The 21004-nt window shown below is 62.6% G+C and overlaps 1 protein-coding gene across 40 annotated transcripts in view; it reads left to right on the top strand.

Moving 5' to 3' along the window:
- Nucleotides 1-21004, top strand: part of ARHGEF10L (Rho guanine nucleotide exchange factor 10 like) — a 155125-nt gene that overhangs the window by 80157 nt on the left and 53964 nt on the right. For 9 of the 40 annotated variants that reach the window (XM_081580933.1, XM_081580934.1, XM_081580930.1 and 6 more), the window contains 9 exons: nucleotides 3910-4018; nucleotides 6817-6923; nucleotides 8557-8634; nucleotides 9855-10034; nucleotides 10834-10950; nucleotides 12154-12246; nucleotides 12980-13153; nucleotides 17461-17606; nucleotides 19904-20085. In XM_081580933.1, coding sequence (XP_081437059.1) covers nucleotides 3910-4018; nucleotides 6817-6923; nucleotides 8557-8634; nucleotides 9855-10034; nucleotides 10834-10950; nucleotides 12154-12246; nucleotides 12980-13153; nucleotides 17461-17606; nucleotides 19904-20085 — 1186 coding nt within the window. Of the gene's footprint in view, nucleotides 1-1090; nucleotides 1208-3909; nucleotides 4019-5944; nucleotides 6123-6816; nucleotides 6924-8556; nucleotides 8635-9854; nucleotides 10035-10833; nucleotides 10951-12153; nucleotides 12247-12979; nucleotides 13154-17460; nucleotides 17607-19665; nucleotides 19681-19879; nucleotides 20086-21004 lie in introns of those variants that run through there. The other 31 variants (XM_081580915.1, XM_081580910.1, XM_081580917.1 and 28 more) reach the window with 9 other exon arrangements.

The following is a 21004-nucleotide window of genomic DNA, read 5'->3' as shown; positions in this document are numbered from 1 at the left end:
GCAGGGAACAGAGATTTGAAAGTAGCCTCCCTGCCTCTAAGCTCGTGCTTTCGGTCCCTCTACTTGTCTGCTTTTCTATAACTAGTTCCGGTCTTGGTCTTCTCTGTACTTTGCCAAATGCCACCCTTGCTCCTGTAGTTCATGCATTTGAGTGGCTGTCTGTTCGTGCATCCATCTGTCCACCTCCCCAGATGATATGAAGCCAGTCAGCCCTCTGTCCTTCCATCCAGTCGCCCGCCCCTCCCTCCGCGATCTGTTCCCTCCTCTGCTTGTCCACCCTTCCTCCAAGTGACGGGCTCCAGCCAGTTCGTCCTGGCTCATGAGAACCCGAGAACCAAATGCGCGCATCCCTTCCCGGCCTCACGCTCAGTGACGTCACATCAGTAGCCTGAAACTGTCCATGGCGAGCGTGTTTGCACCACAGAAATACGACAAAGCAGGGCGCTTTTTCCTGGAGAGCCACTGGTTGACTGTTTACCAGCATAGCATTGCTTCCATGCACTCACTAATCCATCCACGATTTTATTCATTTATGACTGTCTGTTCATCCCTCTACCCATTTGCCCAGCTGTGGAATCATCCAACTGAACGTATCCACTTGCTCTCACACCCATCCATTCATCTGTCCATCCACTCATCCGTGAGCCTGTTCATCTACCATCTGTCTGTTGCCCACCCAGCCAGCCACCCCTCTCTGCACGCACCCATCTTTCTGTGCATTTGCCCACCCATCCAGCCACCTACCACCCTTCCATCTCAGAAACTTACCAAGAACTTCCTATGTCAAGAGCCCCACGCTGGGCCCCCAGGATGGGGAGATGACGGAGACACAGCCCTTGTCCTCTGAGTGCTGGGAAGGGGCCTGGGCCGTTCCTCTCCCCTCCCGCCCCCAGCTCCCGAGCCCTGGCCCCCAGCTGGCTGGCGTGTCGGGTTGGATGCTGCTGGAGCTGGACCCAGGCCCCCACGCCGCCTGCCCCGAGCTGTCTCTCCGCTGCCTCACCCGAGTCTCCTTTCTCCTCTGTCGCTGTGTCTGGTCTGCTGCCTGCCCTGCCCCTCACCTGCTCCTTCTGCTTGCCGCCTGGGGCTCCAGCTTTCTCCAGACCTGACTAGGCTAAAGGAGAGATGCGTCAGGACTAAGAGAGACATCTTGGCTCTGAAAGTTGGGGGGAGAGACATGCAGGAGCTGAAGCACAAGTACGATCGTAAGGTACCGTCTGCCTGTCCCTCCTCGTCCCGGGGGCGCCCGGCGGGGGCCGCAGAGGGTGGGGTGCCTCGAGCCCCGGCCCCGTTGGCGCCTCCACCGGTTGCCTTGGCTGACGCCGCCGGCTGGCTTGCTGCTGTCCACGTCCTCGCCTTTCTTTCTCCCCACCCTTCAGCGACCCCTTATCCGTCTATGGGCATTCCTGGGTGGGCTCTCAAACTTCAGGGCCCTCAGAATCCCCTGAGTGCTTTGAAAAACACACATTCCTGAGCTCCACCCACAAAGCCTGATTCTGCCGATCCGGGCCAAGGCCCGGGAATCTGCAAGTGGGATGACTGTGGCTAGGTGGGTCTGGGTCACACCTTGAAAAGTATGACTGTTGGTGATGTTTAACATTCCTCTCCCTCTGAGCCGTTCAGAGAGCTCCGGGGTTAGGAGGCCAGAGCAGAAACCTCAGCGCCGCTTCTTTAGCTGGGACTCCTGCTTCAGCGTAAGGGTGATGCTACAGACAGCAGTGGATTCACCTCATTGAGCACCTACTGCGCGCCATGAGCTCTGCAGGCCTGGATTTGAGTCCCTTGCTCACTGTGTGGTCCTGGGCGGGCCTCTTGACCTCTCTGAGCTCCGGTTTCCTTGCCCGTGAGATGGTGGCAGTAACCGTGCCGGCCCCCAGGGGCGGGAGCTCAGATCAGTCAGGTGCTCAGTGCTGCGCTGGGCACCGCCTCAGAGCTCAGAGCATGTTGACTGAGGTTACGTGTGTGTCTGACCGTTTTCTCCGCGGGCGCCTGGGAGGCCGCCGTCTTACCGCTGTCATTTAGCGTTAGTGAGGCCGGTGAGTGGCTGGTGGTCGGTCACAGCAGCGGTCAGCAGCTGAGCTGGGACTCGAGCCTGGGTCTGTAGGAATCAGAGCCTGCTCGCCCTCCGTCCTGCGGCCCAGCCCATTCCTCAGAACCGGAGGCGTCTCTGGAGAAGGAGGAGAGGCGCTTTAAAGTTTGCAGGTCCCCTATTCGGAGCCCCTCTGAGAGCCTGTGCTAGGGGCGGGGGCAGGTGTGGCTTCTCAGGGAGCCTCGGCCCAGAGGGCGGCAGAGAGCCTGTGGAGGGCAGTGTGCGGGCCAGGGTGCTCTCCCGGGCCGGCCCGTCCTCAGCGCCGTGAGATGGCACTGGCAGGGTGACCCAGCGATGCCTCCTGCGTGTTTGCCTGTTGCTCTTTTTTTTGCCCAGGAAGGGCTTCTGATGGTTCCTCCAAAGACCACATTAGGGGTTCCTAGGGCAGCCCCCCGATGGCTCTGCTGAGACAGGAACTGGGTTCCAGGACCAAGGCCTCCATCTGGGAGTCATGACCCCTCAGAGGAGGATGGGCATCTCTGTGCGGTTTCTGGGATCAGCGTCTGTCTCTCTCGTTAGATACTCACAGGCACGTGTGGTACCCCCACCCATCTCTTCAAAAGGCCGAGAATCGCTGCTCTAGAATCGAACCATTTAGGTGCAGGGAGGGGCCTGAGAGCTTCCCTTCGCTCCCCAACCCCACTCTGCCCCGACTGGCTGTTGCTTATTTCCAGAAAGTCAGCTTGTTCTGAAAGCCTGCAGCCTCAGCGCCCACTGGGTGTTCAGCAAGCCTTCCTGGCCCAGACCCTCGAGAAGTGCCAGGGCCCCTACAGTGAGCACCAGGAGGTGGTTTGGAGGATGGTGATAGTGAGGGCAGAGAAGAGGGACTCCCAGATGAGTGCTCCCCACGTTCAACAGAGAGCTTCAGGGAGGATGGGATTTCCTAGAACTACACTGTCCATTATGACGGCCACGTGGCTCTTCACATTTAAGTTAATTAAAATTAAATATCACCAGGACTTGAGGTCCTCCGTTGCACCAGCCAGCTCTTAAGTGCCCAGTAGTGACGTGTGGCTGGCAGCTGCCTTGTTGGGCAGTGCGGTTGCCTTGCAGAAACTTTCAGCACTGGCCGGGCGTTGGGGAAGGCCTCGCTGGGGGGCGAGGTGACCAGGCTGAGGGGACAAGGCGGTGGGTTAGGGGACTGCAGCTCTGTGTGCAGGGGAGGCTGCCACTCCCGTCCTGGGCCTGCGCCCGAGGGTCCTGCCTGCCTGGGGAAGCTGTGCCCGGCTCTGTGGCGCCCAGCCTCCCCGGTTCCCAGGCAGAGGCTCAGCAGAAGCGTGGCTGTCCGGGGGGGTTGCCCTCAGTGGGATGGAGGGAGTCCCTGCAGTCCTAGTTACCCCTGAAGGGAGCTCGGGCACTTGTGCCGCCCGTTTCCTGCCGGCGAGCTCGCCTGCAGCGTGTCCGTTCAGTCCTCAGGCCCTGGCGGGCCTCAGGGAGGAAAGTGAGGCTCAGGGAGGTTGAGTGTCTCGTGCAGGGTCGGGCGGCCGGGGGGCGGCAGGGCTGGAACTTGAACCAGGCCTAGGACTCCAGGCCTCGAGGCTTTTCCCCAGCGTCGCACCATGTCCTTAACTGGACCCCCAGCGGAAGAAGCTGGGTTAGGAACTCCTCTTGCTCTAAGAGGGTGACCCCAGGGAGGTCCCCCACGACGTGAGCCCCTTCCCTGGAGGCCTCGGGTGGCTCCGCCCTTGGCCTCAGCTGCCAGCGCCCTGGGAGGGGGTGGGCTCTGGGCTCCCTGTGCGTGTAGCCCGGGCCGGTGGTCGTGGGTGGCGGGTGTCCCAAGGCCTCCCCCTGCATCCCTGACGAGCCCCTCTGCCTCTGCCCAGATGACCCAGCTCATGAAGGCGGCCAAGAGCGGGACCAAGGACGGGCTGGAGAAGACGCGGATCGCCGTCATGCGCAAAGTGTCTTTTCTGCACAGAAAGGACGTCCTCGGTGAGGTGCCGGGGGCAGGCTGGGCGGCAGGGATGCGGGGTGAGGTCGCCGGGTGTCTGGGCTCCTCTGACGGTGGGGCCAGGGCCTGGTCCCCACAGGCGCTGGCTTGTGTCCCAGGCTCCGGCAGGCGGGCCCGCCTCTCCTGGGGACCTTGGGCCTCTCCCTTCAGCGTTCCTGCCCTGGGCCTTCTGCCTCTCACACTCACCTGGCCTCATCATTGCTTTTTTTTTCAATATTTATTATTTGGCTCAGCTGGGTCTCAGCTGCGGCACGAGCGATCCTCGTTGACGAGTGATCCTCGTTGACTCGTACGAGGCCTTCCTTGGGGCAAACTGGATCTTTTTTTAGTTGCAGCTCGTGGGAGCTTTAGTTGGGACTTGCAGGACCTAGTTCCCTGCCCAGAGATCGAGCCCTGGCCCCGGCCTTGGGAGCACAATCTCTTAACCGCTGAACCCCCATCTTTGAATGTGCCCGTTTGCCCCTGCCTTGACCCACTCTCCCATCTCTTCTCCAGCCAGCATTTATGAGGGCCTGCTAAGTGCCAGCGGAGAAGGCAATGGCACCCCACTCCAGTACTCTTGCCTGGAAAATCCCATGGACGGAGGAGCCTGGTAGGCTACAGTCCATGGGATCGCTAAGAGTCAGACACGACTGAGTGACTTCACTTTCACTTTTCCCTTTCATGCGCTGGAGAAGGAAATGGCAACCCACTCCAGTATTCTTGCCTGGAGAATCCTAGGGACAGCGGAGCCTGGTGAGCTGCCGTCCATGGGGTCGCACAGAGTCGGACACGACTGAAGCGACTTAGCAGCAGCTAAGTGCCAGGCTCCGTGCCGAGCGCAGGGAAGCTGTTAGATGCGTTGCCTCCAGGAGCACCTGGTACAGTGCGGGAGGCAGGCGTGTCAACAGGAGATGACCAGCTGCTCAGTGGGGAACCGTGGCGGGAGTGTGGGAGTGAAAGATCGGGGCTGGGAGCAGAGGAGAAGGAGACCCAGGTCCCTCAGGCAGGGGCACAGGGTGGGGATGGGCGCTCCTGGCCGAGGAGCTGGCGTGGCCGACGCTCCGGAGGTGGGGAGGACGAGACGTTCAAGAAGTCAGCGTTTGTGGAGTGTCTGTTGGGGTGCCAGGCACTCTCTAAGAGCTTTACGATGTCTCATTAAATCTTTATAAACACCAAACCGGGGCAGAGGGCTGTCTTGTTCCCACCTGGACGCAAGGGAACAGACACAGAGTGGGTGAGTGTCTCGCTTGGGGACACACAGCCGTGGAGGAGACGGAAGAGGCTTCCTCTGGCTGGAGTCAGTCCAGGATGAGGGCTCAGGGCCCCGTGAGCACAGGCGTCCACGCCAGGGAGGACGGTGAGGCTCCGCACCCTCTTGAAATCTGTGCACCTGAGCCTCCCTGTGCCTCGGTTTCCTCGTCTGTACGTTGGGGCTAATTGGGCCTGTGTCTCGGGGGACCTCGGGGGGATGACTGAGCACAGGGGAAGAACCCAGCACAGCTGCTCGCCCCGTGTGGCAGGCCTTCTTCCCAGCGGAGCTGCAGATAGCAGGTGTTTGGTGCTGGGACAGCGTCTCGGTGTCCTGGCTGCCACCCTGGTGCCACGGCCTCCTGGCTGCGTGACCTTGCCCGGTCCTTCCCCTCATCTGTGAAATGGACTTCATCCTGCCACGGCATGTGCTTGACTGCAAGCTGTGAGGGGAGACTCGGCCCCGATCAGGGAGGGAACGCTGGGCCGGGGAGCCCTTCCACACCGGAGTGGCCTGGAGCCGGGATGGGGCGCGCAGGCTGGCTGGCCAGAACGGTCCCTGGTCGCCCTCCCCATCCAGGGGCCCTCCCCACCCCGCCTGCAAGCCCGGAGCCTTTCCTAAAGTGACCCTCCCACCAGAGGCGTTATTAATAGCCGCGGCCGGCTCGAATCACCGGCCAAGAATGTTCCCCCGGGGCGCGTGGGGGAAGAGGAAGCCACGAGCCGGGAGGCCAGGCTGGGTGCGGGGCCGGGCCCAGGGGGCCATGTGGGCTGGGCAGGGGGCCCTCCCCCGCGCCCACCCCCCAGTGGCCGGGCGTGGCCCGTCCTCCTCCTCCTCCTCTGTCTCCTGCTCAGGTAAGGCCGCTGCCTGCCCGCCCCAGGCGCCTTTCCTCCCGCTCCCCCTGCGCCCGCCTCCTGCCGCCCCAGCTGCTGACCCGGCTCTCAGGGCCGCAGGCCGCAGGGCCCCGTGTCCCTGGGCCCGTGTCCGCCGCCCGTGGGCCCATGCTCCTGACCTGCCCACCTCCTCTCCGCCCGGGCCTCTGTCTGTCCGGCTCTGCCCTTTGAGAGCCGCCCCCACTCACGTCTGCGTCCCCAGCTGGACTGCAGCTGAGCCTTTTCCCTTTTGGATCTTTTTTTTAGGGGGAAAGATGAAAACACAGAGCCAAACGGCTTGTTCTCAGGGCTCCCTCTTCCCTCTTTGCGGCGTCCAGAAGAAAACTATTTTTAGTGCCTAGTGATGGGGACATGGGCGGCCTGGCCTTTGGCAGGCAGAAGCGGGCGGGTCTGAGCAGGGACAGGGACTCAGCAGAATGGGTCCTGAGAGCTGATCCCCTGTGGCTTTCTCCCCGCTCGCTCCATGCCCCCTGACCTCTGTGTCCAGGTGGGCTGTTCCCCAGAGGATGCGAGGAGGGCTGCACCCTCCGAGCCCCTCCGAGGAGCTGCTCCTCCCTGGGCCCTGGTCTGCGGAGGGGGCGGCTCCAGCTCCTGGAGTCTGAGTGGGGGTGTCCTTCTCGCCCGGCACGCGTCACCAGCCCACCTCCCTTTCCAGGTGACTCGGAGGAGGAGGACATGGGTCTCCTGGAGGTCAGCGTTTCGGACATCAAACCCCCAGCCCCGGAGCTGGGCCCCATGCCGGACGGCCTGACCCCGCAGCAGGTCTGTGGGGGCGCAGGTGTCCTCGGGGTGGGACGGCGGGTCCCAGCCTGCTGCCCGGGGCAGCAAACGCATCGAGCGACTGGCTGGGTTGGCGTTGGCAGCACATCCTGGCGTTGCACCCCTTTTGAAAATGAGAGATTCGGCCACACCTCTTGTCTTGGGAGCCCGTCTGCCTCCTTCCTTCCCTCTTTGTCCTGCTGGGGCCCTGGCAGCATCGGGGCGGTGGCCCCCGGCCTCCTTCCCGGTGCAGTGAGTCACCGTCAGAGCTCAGAGCCAGGCGGGACCCCAGCCTGCCACCCCAGAAGCCGGGCTTCCCCTTTCTGGTGTCAGCCGAGTCTGCTTCCTCGGAAGCCTCTTGCATTTCTTGGAGCAGCGATGTTAGTTGCTCTAGGCCAGTGGCCCTCAATGGAGGTGATTTTTGCCCCCCAAGGGACGTTTGGCCATGTCCGGTGATGCTTTGGTGCTCACAGCTGGAGGTGGGGGCCCCTGGAATCTACTGCATAGATGCCAGGGGTGCTGCTGGCCGCCCGCAGTGCACAGGACCGCCCCTCACATCAGCAGGCGGAGGCCGAGGGCTGCTCTGGGCATCCCTGGGGACTGGGAGTCCTGGACAGAGCGTCTGTTCGCGGGGCAGCTTGAAGGGCGGTGGCCTGGCTTGTCACACAGCCAGGGGGGCACAGTCAGGCCCAGGCCAGGCAGGGTTGGGGGAAGAGAGGCACAGGGTGCCCCAGCACGGGGAGGGAGGAGGCAGATGGTGGTGGTGGGAGCCTGGACTGCCGCCCTCAGGACAGCTTGGGGGCACAGTGGGGATCAGTCACCCTTCTGGCCCCGGGCCAAGGTGGGCAGGCTCCCCTCTCAGACACCTCTCACCTACAACACCTTTCATAAGCTCTGTCCCAGGTTTGCTGCACAATGGGGTCACCTGGGAGGCTTTAAAAGGCCCCGCTAGCCAGGTGGCCCCCCAGAGCAGTTCACTCAGAGTGCCCGGGGTGGAAGCCACGTGACCCTAGTGTGCAGCAGAGGCTCCCCGCCCCTGTGTGCTGCTGTGTCCACGTGAGGGCTTCCTGGGTGGGTGCCGGTTGGGCCGCCCCTGGGGGAGGCTTATTTAGGCTGAGAGGGGGAGAGAGGGCAAGGGAAGGGCTGGCGTGTTTAGCCTGAAGCAGAGTCTACTTGAGCGGGGTGGGGTGGACACCCTCAGGACTGTCTCATGGGAGAGGGATCGGTTAAGGATCGGATCTGTAAGTGGCGGGAGCTGAGATTTCAGCGCCATCTAAGAGAGAACGCTCTACGCGGGTGGTCGAGAGATGGAGGGGGCCGCCCGTCCCGTGGAGGAGCGTGGTGGTTCCCCAGCCCTGGACGGCCGTGCGGAGGCCAGGCAGGACCCTGCAGTCCCCGCGTCCCCAGACCTCATGCTGCTGTCTGGGGAGCACGAGCATCTGTCTGGGGTGGGCAGGGGCTCTGGGGGGTGATGCCAGCCTGCCAGGCTCCAGTGGTCCAGGAGTGGCTCTGGGCGAGACGTGTTCCTGCTGCCCCACTGGCTGTCGTGACACCTCTCCCCCCGTGCCCCGCCCGCAGCCGGTGCCTGCCCGGGCACTGTTGGCACCGGTGCTGACCATGCTCTCTGCCTGAGCAGGTGGTCCGGAGGCACATCCTCGGCTCCATCGTGCAGAGCGAGGGCAGCTACGTGGACTCTCTGAAGCGGGTCCTCCAGGTACGACTCCAGGGGCTTCAGGAGCCCCGCGAGGGGCACATTACAAGGAGTGTTTGGGGGCTGTGGGCATTTTTCAAGGGAAGGCGCCAAAGGCCAGTGTTTCTATGGGGACAGCAGGACCTCCGGATGGGGGACCCCGAGAATTCCAGGTGCCTCGGTGCTCACAGGATGACTGGGTCTTCTGAAACGATGTTGAGGTTCAGCGAGATGAGGTCTGTCCCGTGGGCCTGAGAGTGAAAAGCGAAGGGCGCTCAGTCGTGTCTGACTCTTTGTGACCCTGTGGACTGTAGCCCCCCAGTCTCCTCTATTCATGGGATTCTCCAGGCAAGGATACTGGAGTGGGTGGCCATGCCCTCCTCCAGGGGATTGTCCTGATCCAGAGATCTAACTCAGGTCTCCTGCACTGCAGGCAGATTCTTTACCATCTCAGCCCCCAGGCCTGGACCTGAGAGGGTGTGGTCCCTCTGGTGCCTGGAAGAGATCCTGTTTCCTCACCTCTCTGGGATCCCCGGGGTGGGGCCACAGCTCCCCATCCTCTCGTAGCTCCTGGGGTGGGGTGTCCGGCTCACCTCCTCCCTTGCCCTCAGATTGCCCAGGAACTGCTGTGTAGATCCTTGCATGAGCAAGGTGTGCTGGCCCGGTCTGTTTGGTTTACATTCCTCGAACAGTGACTCTTCGGGGATGTTGTGGGCTGTCTGTAAGGCCCCCCGGGAGGGGCATTGTTGGGGTGGGAGAATGCTCAGAACACTCTCGCTTCCCCTGCCGAGTTTGGATCCACAGTGGAGGGGCCCAGACCCCGGGCAGGTGGAGACAGGATACCCCGTGTTTCTGACAAAGCCGGCTGGAGACCGTGGCTCTGGGTCTCGCTGTGACATCGCTGCCACTGGTCCGTCAGGCAGACCGGCTCAGCTGTGGGCAGAGCCGATCAGGGCCAGCCCCTGGGGCCTGACTCCATGGCGCGCCCTGCAGGCAGGCGTCTCCCCCAAACCCAGCTTCCCACCGAAGTCACAGGGGTGGGCTGTGGACGGGCGGAAGGCTCAGGAGTGCTTCGTTCACGGAGACCCTTCCAGGCTGCGTGAGCAGCGCGGGCTGAGTGCTCCTGGCGAAGGGCCGGAGCTCTGCTGGGCCTCGCCCGCGGCGGGGGGCTGGGGGGAGCCCCCGAGGGCGGTGGGGGGCGGGGCAGCGGCCGGCCTCGCTCACCGCCTGCCCGCCGGAAACAGGATTACCGCAACCCCCTGATGGAGATGGAGCCCAAGGCGCTGAGCGCGCGCAAGTGCCGGGCGGTGTTCTTCCGCGTCAAGGAGATCCTGCACTGCCACTCCATGTTCCAGATCGCCCTGTCCTCTCGTGTGGCCGAGTGGGACTCCACCGAGAAGATCGGCGACCTCTTCGTGGCTTCGGTAGGTGTCCCCAAGCCCCCTCCCCCGGCCTCCTGCCTCTGCCTGCTCCGCGTGGCCACGCCAGCAGGGTCAGAGTGTAGCGGCGGCCGAGTCGGCCTGGCCTGAGCCGGGGAGGGCGCGACCCCGTGCCGCGTGTCCTTGCTCACTGCTTGCCCCCAGGGCGCTGGCCCATCTCAAGTCCCCCCGCCGAGCGCTCACACCGAGCAGGGCCCGGCCCGGGCCCCGGAGGACCCCGAGGGGCGTCAGCGCCAGCCCGCTGGGTCGTGCTCCAGGAGATCTGCCTGTTCCCAGCGCCCCCTGCAAACTCGGGCTCTCTCTGGGCTCAGCCCCCCATCTGGGGAAGGAGGGGATTGTTGGTTTTTGAAACGGACGTCTGTGGGCCCCAGAGAGATGCCTGGGGTGAGAGAGGGTCAGGTTAGCAGAGCGCGCTTTGATCTGTCTTGGGTAACTGGGTTAAAACGCAAGAAGTATTGTTGGGAGAACCCAGCGCCCTGGTCAGCGTGTCGGTGGGCTCAGCCGGGAGCACCGTCCTCGGTGGCGGGGCGTGGGGTGGGGGTGTGCCTGAAGCACAGGGCCGCCGGCTCCCTTCGCCCGCGGCCCAGCTGCCCCGGGCACCCCTGCTTCCACCCTGTGACCTGGCGTCTGCGCCTCTTGGCGCCCTGTCCGCTGCCCTCACTGGGTGACAGGTCACCTAACCTCCAGGCTAGCCGAGACCCCCCGGCAGGGAGGGCGGGGGTGCTGCCCGCCTGCCCCCTCGCCTGGATGTGACCCTCCCGGGCTGCGCCCACGCCCCTTTCAGTTCTCCAAGTCCATGGTGCTAGACGTGTACAGTGACTACGTGAACAACTTCACCAACGCCATGTCCATCATCAAGAAGGCCTGTCTCACCAAGCCTGCCTTCCTCGAGTTCCTCAAGGTGGGCCCGAGGGCAGCCTGGGGCCCCTCCCAACGGAGCCCCAGCCGTGGGGGTCAGGGAGGCTTCCCAGGAGTGGGGGGGGGGGTGCTGCCCATCCTTTCTCTGGTCCAGACCCCTGTCTCCTTTCTTCTGGGGCATCCTCAGTCCCACGGGAGATGAGCCTCTCCTCCGCGCCGCTAAAGGGGTGATCGAGAATTAGAGGGTCCGTAAGCCACTTGGGATCTGGAGCTTTGACAGGAAGAAGGGGGGCCGTGACATCTTGCTGATGGGGGCTGGGCTTGGGTGGATCATCAGGTGGGACTCAGCGCTGGGGATCATGTGGAGAAGCCGTGGGGCCATGTCCCCACCCGCCTCTCCTTGGTGCACAATCATAATTCAGACAGAGACCCTGCCCAGCAGAGGGCACAGGTGGGCCAGGACCCGCAGCCTCAGAAGACACACCCACAGTCCAGATCCCGGAGGGTCAGGGGGCTTTCTCAATGGGGTGCCGTCTGACGTGGGTCCTGGGGGGATGGTGGGGTTGAAACAGAGGGAGACAGGAGAGTGTGTTCCAGGTACAAGGGTGGGGGGCAAAGGTCGGAGACAAGTCCAGCTGGACCCTGGGTGCGGGGTGCCCGAGAGAGAGGTGCAGAGCAGCTGAGTTCAGTTTGGGTAGGTCCAGGCCTCAGGCCCAGGGCCTGGGACGTCATAGTGCAGGCAGTGGGGGGCTGCTGAAGCTTTGGGTGGACGCAGATGGAAGCAGAGGCCGGTGGGGACGTCCCTGGGTTGCAGGGGCCGAGGTGTCAAGGCGGCAGATGTGTGGGTGGCGTGGTGGAGACAAAAGCAAGACCCAGTACAGTGAGAAGCCCCGTGCCCACCCTGGCCTGGCCTGGGCCCATTCACCTTACTTTATATGGAGGGAAAGGGGGTCTCAGCTACTTCCAGAGGCCTGGCCTCTTGAACAAATGGCTGAAGGTCCTAGTTATTATGCCTTTAGCCCAGAGACATTAACGCGGTGCTCCAGGCCCTAAGGGTGCAGGGCTGTGCAGGGGGCTCTGTGCTGGCAGGGACTCCTGGCTGCGGAACCAGGGGCCTCCCCGGCTCTTCTCTCGGGCCCGAGGCTGACCAGCGTCCCGGGGAGAGGAGCCCGGGTTGGCACAACTGTGCCCCGGGTGACGGGCTCGCGCGCGGATGCTCAGTGAGTGACCGCCTCGCCCCCAACAGCGGCGCCAGGTGTGCAGCCCGGACCGCGTCACGCTCTACGGGCTGATGGTGAAGCCCATCCAGAGGTTCCCGCAGTTCATCCTCCTGCTTCAGGTACCGCAGCGGGTTCTGGTGGCCGCCGCCCGCAGGGTGCAGCCTGGGCTGGTGTGCCGGTGGGGTCGGGGTGGGAGGCCTGGCTCTCCCGTGTCACCCACAGCCCTTGCGTAGGCCGTGCAGGGCGGGCAGGGTCTCGGCCCCCAGCCCTGCCTTCCTCGCCCCCGGGTGGAGCCCAGGAGTGTGACAGCGCCCTTTCCCTCCCCGGGTGGGAACCAGCTAACGGTGCTGACAGTCGCCCACGACGGTGGGGGGCATGTGGAGCCCCAGTGCCCTCGGGGCCCCTGGCAGGGAGCACAGGCCCCGTGTGGGCTTTGGTCTTGGTGCTCCAGGCTTCCCGAGGGAGCATCAGCCCCCACTGTGGGTCCCAAGAGCTTGGGACAGCCCCCCTGACTGTCGGGGGTCCTCGGTCAGGAGGTGAGCCCCCTGAGGGCCCCAGCAGCGTCTTTCCTCTGTCCTCAGAGCGCACAGCTGCAGGAGTGGGTCTCGTCTCAGCCCACTCTCCATCAGTGAGTCAGGGCCAGGTACCTCCAGTCACGTGACTTCATGTTCTCACGCGGTGGCTGCTTCTCGAGGCCTTGCTCCCTGTCAGCCCCCAGCTCCCCGGGCTCCCGGCCGGGTCCTTGTCCGGCCGGGTCTCCGTGGGGAAGGTGGAGGCTGAGGCTGCGGCCCCAGCCAGTGGAGGATCTGCTGGACAGGGGTCTCAGTCCTGGCTCCCCCTGGGCCCCCACAGGACATGCTGAAGAACACGCCCAGGGGCCACCCGGACAGGCTGTCACTGCAGCTGGCCCTCACGGAGCTGGAGACACTGGCCGAGAAGCTCAATGAGCAGAAGCGGCTGGCCGACCAGGTGGCAGAGATCCAGCAGCTGACCAAGAGTGTCAGCGACCGCAGCAGCCTCAACAAGGTGGGTGCTGGCCCCCCGCCCGCCGCCCCTGCCGCCCCGCCACTCGGCACCTCCAGGTGGCCGAGACGGGTAGCTCCGTGCTCCTCTGGGGTCTGCAGACCTTACCTTGACCGTAAGTGTCTTTTTTTCCCTTTATTTATTCTGACGGTGCTGGGTGGTCTGTGTTGCTGCGTGGGCTTTCTCTGCTTGCGGCGTGGAGTCATCTCCTGTTTCAGAGCACGGGCTCTTGGGTGCATGGGTTCAGTGGTCCCGCGGCCTGTGGGATCTTCCCAGACCAGGGGTCAAACCCGTGTCCCAGTGGCTTCTTAGCCCCTGGACCTCCAGGGAAGTCCTGAGGAGCAGTCTTGACTGGATCCCCTCCTGCCCACCCCAACATTAGTTACCACTCATGCCTTTTGAGGATAAAAGCTGATTTTATTTAGCAGTAGAATTGCCAGTAAAGACGCCAGAAATGATAGCCTAGTATTATGTTTAAACAAGTGGGCCATTGAGTCTGAGTCTGGGTTTGAATCCGGATTTTGCCACTGGTGTATACTGTGGGGACACACCTAACTCTCTGAACCTCAGTTGCTTCCTCTGAAACCTTGCTCTGAAAGGAGTTTGACAGCGCCTGACCCTCGGGGCTTCTGCAAGGCCAAGGAGATCACTGGCAAAGTGGCAGACCCAGAGACCTTAATGCAAGGTGGCTGTTGTCATTATTAGTATTATTTGTTAAGGAGAAAGACCAAAAAAAAAAAAAAAAAAAAATCCATGCCGTATTTTGAGATTGCAACTTAAAAACATTCTAGCTAAAAAAAAAAAAAATCTTAACTTTCAAATGAGCCTATTGGAGAACCCTGTTTTTTGAATTATTATTGATCTATTTTATTTTTGGCTTTGATGGGTATTCTTTGCTTTTTTGTGGGTTTTTTTAAATTTGCAGCGAGCAGGGGCTACTCTTCGTTGTGATGCATGGGGTCTCATTGTGGGGGCTGCTCTTGTGGGGCACAGGCTCTGGGCTTTTGGACTTCGGTAGTGGCAGCTCACAGGCTCAGCAGTTGTGGCTCGTGGGCCCTGGGACATGCAGGCTGCAGTAGCTGTGGTTCGAGGGCTCCGTAGTTGTGGCTCGTGGGCCCTGGGACACAAAGCGTCAGTAGTTGTGGTTCGAGGGCTCAGTGTTGCGGCTCGTGGCTCTAGAATGCGGCGCTCAGCAGCTGTGGTGTGCAGGCTTAGATGCTCCGAGGCATGTGGAGTCCTCCTGGACCAGGGATCAAACCTGTGTCCCCTGCATTGGTAGGTGGATTCTTATCCACTGTCACACTAGGAAGGTCCGTAGAGAACCCTGTTTATAAAACACAAAGTTGGTGCAAGAGAATCGGTCACCTCCCAGAGTCACCTGTCCGTGAACCTCAGTCCTGTGTCTCCTTAGCCCCTTGTGACACACACAGCTTGCAGCTGCACCCACATCTGGGAGGTCCCCCACCCTGGGCTCCGCCCCCTTTCACTCAGTAGAGGGTGAGATTTGGCCCTGATGGTTTGCGGGGAGGCGACCACGCCCCAGGACACTTGGCAAGAACAAGAGTTGTTCTCTGGGGAAGGGACATCGTGGAGGGTCACAGGAAGGTGTTCAGATCATCTGGGGGAGAAACGGGGAGCCTCCTGGCTCTGTGCCCCCAAAAGCAGAACTAAGGCCGGCGCCTAAGGTCAGTGGGCTTCCAGCCACAAGGGGAGGAACTTGCTAATGTTTGTGGAGCGTCACCGTGAGTGCCGTGCCCTCCCCCGTGGCCCGCGGCGCTCTCTGACCTGCACTGTCATCTCTGATCTGTCCTGCAGGCCCGCGGAGCAGGGCCGGGACAAGATATCCTAAGGTTCAGGGTCCTGCATCTTAGGACGGTCCCACCTCAGGCCAACTTCAGGCTGCACGCGCGTGCTCAGCTCACACAGGACTTTTAAGAAGGTGAAATTGGCTGCCAGCATCTAGAAACGGAGAAGCGTCCCACAAAATTTAGACTCGTTCCTCTTCTGGAAGGGTTGGAGGAGCCGGCATCCTGGCCCACCTTCCCACGTGGGGCCGGTCACCTGAGCAGCGGCTGCCCACGCCCATCAGTCCCCATGCGGGGCTTTCCCCCGAGGCTGCCTGCTGGCAGCTGGGTTTGCTTAACCCGTCCCAGGAGGATGGAGCTGGGAGGAACAGATGGGGCAGGAGCGGAGCCCCCGACCCAGGGGAGCCTTGTCCAGGATTGACCTCGGGGGGGGCGTCCCTCCTCCCCACCCCCGGGCGGGGCTCCCCCAGCCCCCTAATTTGGAATGCCTCTCAGGAAGGCGGCCCCGGCGCAGTCACAGCCGCCGCACGGGCGTCTGATGGTCTTGATGCTCGAGAGGTGTCTTCTGTCTCCTCTTCTATGACCGTGAGGGTTTCTCTTGCTTTGGCTCACACACCTGTGAGGTCACTCGGGAGAAGAAACCCCTTCTCCTTACACGTGCTCGGGAAGGAGCTGTGCTCCCCTCTCCTCTGTCCGCTGGGGGGACACCCAGGCCGCAGGAGCGGTGGTCTCTGGCTGGAGGTCAGGGAGACCTGTCTGGTGTTGGGAGACGGACTGACAGCCCCGAGCCCGTGTCCCACCCATCCCGTGGATGCGTACAGGATGGTGGCGGTGGCTGCACGCCGCGCTTCCCCGGCCAGGGGAGCTGGTCCCCAGAGTGGTCCCGGCTGGCCCCGAGGCCAGCGCTGTGACTGCCCTCTCACCGCCCGTCCTCCCGAGAGAAGTGGAAATGAAACCGGGTGTGCCCAGAGCGGAACCGTGTCGGCTGTTTCAAAATGTGCCTGCTCAGGACCTGGCTGCAGGGGGCTGTTTGTGCAACATCCGAGTTTTCTTCTGTCCTTTTTCCATCTGCTTCAGTGTCAGGAGGGTGGTTGCCAGGAGGCCGGGGACTTTCCTGTCCCCGTTCCGGGTCACGGCACACGTGGCCGTCTTTTCCAGGGCCTGTGGTCTTCAGGGTCCCAGCTGTGTTTTCACAAGCCGGTGGTCAGTTGTGAGGTGGGGGAGCCCAGCCTTCGCTGTTGGGGGGGACCCTGGGGGGCCCTGAGGTTCCTGTGTGTGCGTGCGTTGGGAGCCATGGGCCTTCCCTGACTCCTCTCAGCCCCAGCCCGGAGCTGCCTCGTGCTGGGGACACTGCGTGTGGCCCGGCTCCAGCCTGCCCTGATGCTCGGCCAGCACGGGGTCTCGGCAGGCCGCTTGACCTCGGGGATCTCTGCCCCCTCATCTGGGAATGGGGGCCTTGGGGCCCTCGAGCTGGTGAAAGGAGAGGTGGGTTCTCGAGTGGCATGTGGAGCTGCTCAGGGTTCCGTGCTGCCCGGAGAGACGTGATTTTTCAGCGGATGGCAGGGCATTCTATCCAGGAGAGGAGTGACCTGCCCTTTTCCTTGCGAGGATGGGGAGGACGGGGGTGGCTGTTATCAGGATGAACTTGGCTGAATACTCTTCTTCCCCCGCAAAATCCCTTCTTTGTAAAGGCATGTTTTCCGTGGGTCCCTGGCTCTGATGGTGGTCCTGTGCTGGCTGGTGTCCAGCCCGAGATGGGCACGACGCCTGCCCGGAGGCTTGAAGGTCTTCAGCCTGGTCAGCATGGTCAGAGGGCTGCCTCGCTGACCAGCAGACCCCTCCCAGCCCCGCACGAGGCCTTCCCTGAGGCCCATGGCAGACACAGGTCAACAGGTCAGGGTGAGGAGCGGGACCTGCCTTCGGGCCAAGAGTCTGCCTGCTTGAGGCCGTGTGAGCAGTGGGGACAAGGGCTGTCTGCGGGGTGTCCCACCGTGGGGCCAGCTCCCTGGGCGTCACGCAGGGCAGGCACTCAGAGGGGCCCTGCATTTGGGTTAACGCTCTGCCATCGTTGTCCTGAAGTCGTTAATAATTCTGAGTGGACCCCATGTCTTCCTCCCGTCTGCGGCTCTGCAGGTCATGTAGCCAGAGTCACGCGTTTCCTTGGCGACGTGAGCTTTGGTGCCGTCACCCACGTGACAGCCCAGGAGGCCGAGGTGTGGGCAAGCGGCCCGGCACCTGCCAGAGGGCTCCACGGCGTGCCTCGGGGCCTGGGTCAGCGCATGGCTTTGTGCCCCGGAGCTGCGCTGCCGGCACGGACAGAGGGGGGCTGGCAGTCACTGCCTCTGGTCCCCAGGGATGGAGGACGTGGTCCCTCTCACCCCCACCCCTCCCGGTCGCGGTCCCCTTTGGGCGTGGAAGGACCGTCCTGGGTATTTGGCGCAGTGATGTCTGCGGAGCAGCCCGTGAGCGATGCTGGCGTTGACCTTGCCGCGTCTCCTCCCCTAGCTTCTGACCTCGGGCCAGCGGCAGCTGCTCCTGTGTGAGACGCTGACGGAGACTGTGTACGGTGACCGCGGGCAGCTGATCAAGTCCAAGGAGCGCAGGGTCTTCCTGCTCAACGACATGCTGGTCTGTGCCAACATCAACTTCAAGTAAGTGGGCCTGGCCGCTACCCCGCCCCCGGGGACCCCTCCCTTCGCGTCCCCATCCGTCCCAGCTGGGGTCCTGTGTGATCCCAGCTGAGGTCTCCGACTGTCTGACTTCCTCTTTGCCCCTCTTTGCCTGCTGGAATCCTGGTCCCCAGAGCTAGGAGGCGCCTGCAGAGGTCACTGAGGGCCTGCAGCTGGCCACGGCACAGAGTGGGCTCTTCTGGAACTCTGTCCTCAGGACAAAACAGCCTCCTAGTTTTGACCACTTTGAAATCCAAGAGGGTCTTCCCTGTGTCCAGCCCAAATCCCAAATCCCTGCTGTAGCATCGTCATTATTATTATTATTATTTTTGGCTGCGCCATGCAGCATGCGCGGTCTTAGTTCCCCGGACCAGGAATCGACCCTGTGCCCCCTGGGCTGGGAGCCGGGAGTCTTAACTACTGGACTGCTAGGGAAGTCCCCCAAGTCCCTGCCGTTTTCCTCCAGCCAGATCGCAGTGTTTTTAGCAGGAGGCTTTGCCTTTTTCCTCCACTCCCTGCCGGAGCCTGGTTTCCTGGCTCTGGGTCAGAGGTTGTAGAAATGCCTGGGGCCAGGCCGCTGGGCCTGGCTGGAGTTGGGACTGGAGTTAAAGCCCTGCAGTGGGGCGAGGGCCATGCCTGAGGCCTGAGTCTGCAGACTCGTGGCCCCAGAGTTGCAGTAGCCCTCCGGAAATCTTATGTCTGGCTCCTCTGGGGAATTCACAGAAAGATTGAGACATCCAACTTCTCTTGAAAATGGAAGATCCCATGTTCTGCGCGCACACTGCCCAGGACCACATGGGCCTGCGGGGCTGTGTGAGCCCTCTACTGGGCCTCCCAGCTGACCCAGGTCACCCCCATCTGCTGCTCGGTCCTTTGGGAGTCGGGGATTGTGACCCTTGACCCCGTGAAGGCCAGCGGGACCTTTCCAGCCAGACTCTTAGCCCTGCCAGTGGAGGAGAACCTCATTCCTCACTGTCTGGAAGGGCTTTCAAAAATTCTGGAAGCAACAGATGGCAACAATACCCCAGACCCGCGAGGAAAGAGTCACCCACAGTCAGGTGTTAACCCTGCCTGGCTCTCCCACACGCTCAGCCTCCGCCCCCTCATCCGGCCGTCTGATTGTCCTTCAGATGTTTACTGAACCCTTACTTCATGCCAGTTCACAGGTCTGGGCGGGACCCAGCCCTGGTCGGGGCCTCAGGCCAGGAAGCCTCTGACCCAGATCAGTGCGGCCCTGCTGACGACTGACTCTTCCATGCACTCACTCAGTCACTCATGCAACCACTGTGTTTTTTTTATTTTTTTGACTGCACCGTGTGCCATGAGGAATCTTACTTCCCTGACCGGGGATTGAGCCTGAGCCCCCTGCATTGACAGCATGGAGTTTTAACCACTGGACTGCCAGGGATGTCCCCGAGCTCTTTAATTAAGTCCTGTTTGCATCCTGGGCTCCATGCAGGTGCCAGGGATCTGACCCTCTCTGCCCTCCTGTTGCTTGGAGCCTCCAGGGTGTGAACGTGTGATGGGGGTGTTGAAAAGTGAAAGCGTTATTTGCTCGGTCTTGTCCGACTCTTTGTGACCCCCGTGGCCTGTAGCTTGCCAGGCTCCTCTGTCCATGGGAGTCTCCAGGCAAGAATACTGGAGTGGGGAGCCATGCCCTTCTCCATGGGATCTTCTAGACCCAGGGATCCAACCGGGATCTCCTGCGTAGCAGGTGGGTTCTTTACCATCTGAGCCACCAGGGAAGCTGATGAGGGTGTTAGTGGCCCACTTTTGGGGGATCATTTTGGGTAACTTGGGGTGAGTCACGTGACCTGTCTTGAGCATTAGTATCCTTTTCTGAAATAAGGTAGGCTTCCTAGCAGCGCCGCGGTGGGAATAGGGGGTGATGGAAGGCTAGTGTCTGGCCTAGGGAGAAAGCCCTCCACGTGGCCCTCCTCTGCCCTCACGTGGCCCAGCCTGGCGGCCGGCCCCCAGGGGGTCTCAACGCCTGCAGAAATCACTCAGTAACAGTAACAACCCTTCTTGTCTTTTTCCTCAGGCCTGCCAACCACAGGTAGGGGCTCCGAGGCTCGGGGTGGGCGTGCGCCTCTGGGGCTGGCCTGGATATCCCGATGCTTGCGCCTCCCCTCGCTGCCTGCTCCACCGCTCGGTTTGGCCCGAGGGCTTGTGCTGGGCTGCGAGGTGCCTGGCTGAGCTGACGTGCGGAGGACGGCTCTGGGCTGACCCTGGGGCGGGCGCGGCGGGCTCTCCAGGGCCGTGTCCTCTCTCCCTCGCAGGGGCCAGCTGGAGATCAGCAGCTTGGTGCCCCTGGGGCCCAAGTACGTGGTGAAGTGGAACACGGCGCTACCGCAGGTACAGGTGGTGGAGCTGGGCCAGGAGGGCGGCTCCCACGACAAGGACAACGCGCTCATCCAGAACGCCGGCGCCAGGAAGGCCTCGGCCACGGGCCAGGCCCAGAGTGAGTCCCCGCCCTCCCCGCCCGGGGCTGCCCGCCTGGGCTCGGACCCCCGGCCCGTGGGCACTTGGCCCTGAGACACGCACCGTGTCCCCACCTGAGTGTGCAAATGCACCCCCCTGCAGTCAGCCTCCACCCCAGCCCTGTACACCCTCACGTGCATGCACACACGTGCACATACATGTACACACAGGCGTACACACGCAGTGACCTTGGATCTGAAAGCATGACCTCTAGGGCCTGCCTGGCCATTGCCTGCCTCCCTGTGGGGCCGCAGTTTGCCCGTCTGTTCTGTGAGGGCCCGGGTGGCCTGTCCCCGAAACCCCCCGACCTCAGGCCCAGGGTGGCCTGGCTCTGCCCGCATCCCCCTTCCCCGTCCTGACCGTCCCCTCAGACTCTGTCCGATGACGGGGACACTGAGAACTCGGGGTGACTGGCTCCCCCGTCCACCTGCTTCCTCCGTCTCCTGCTGCTGCAGGATCTCCTGGCTGCCCGGCCCCGAGTGCCCCTGCCTGTCCTGTGCGCCACCCTCCCCGGGCCGACTCTTCCAAGTGCACCTCAGAGCCCTGTGTCACCCTGCACCCGAAATGCACTGGTGGCTTCCCGCTGCCCTGGGCTGAAGCCCAGTGTCCTCACTGAGGCCCGCACGCCTGTCCTGGGGGTCCACCCGCCCCCTCCTGCCCTGGCCTCGATGGCCCTGGGAGGCCGAGTGCCCTCCTGCCCCAGAGCCTTCTCCTGGCCTCTGCCCTTTTCCGCCTGTTCTGCTGTCCGGTTTTTGTCTAGCTCAGGTGACAGTTCCTCCGAGAAGCCTTCCCGATTCCTTCGGGCCGCCCAGGTGCAGGTCCTGTGCTCTCAAGGCCCGGTTGTGTTCTCACCTTTACGGTGATGCTCTGATTGCCGTCTCGTCTCGGCCCCAGGTGTG

The sequence above is a fragment of the Giraffa tippelskirchi genome, chromosome 3, assembly GCF_054371585.1.
Source record: "Giraffa tippelskirchi isolate mGirTip1 chromosome 3, T2T-mGirTip1v1.2.pri, whole genome shotgun sequence".
In the NCBI taxonomy this organism is placed as follows: Eukaryota; Metazoa; Chordata; class Mammalia; order Artiodactyla; family Giraffidae; genus Giraffa; species Giraffa tippelskirchi.
Note: the sequence above shows the minus strand (reverse complement) of the source record. Positions and strands in the feature narration are given on the sequence as shown.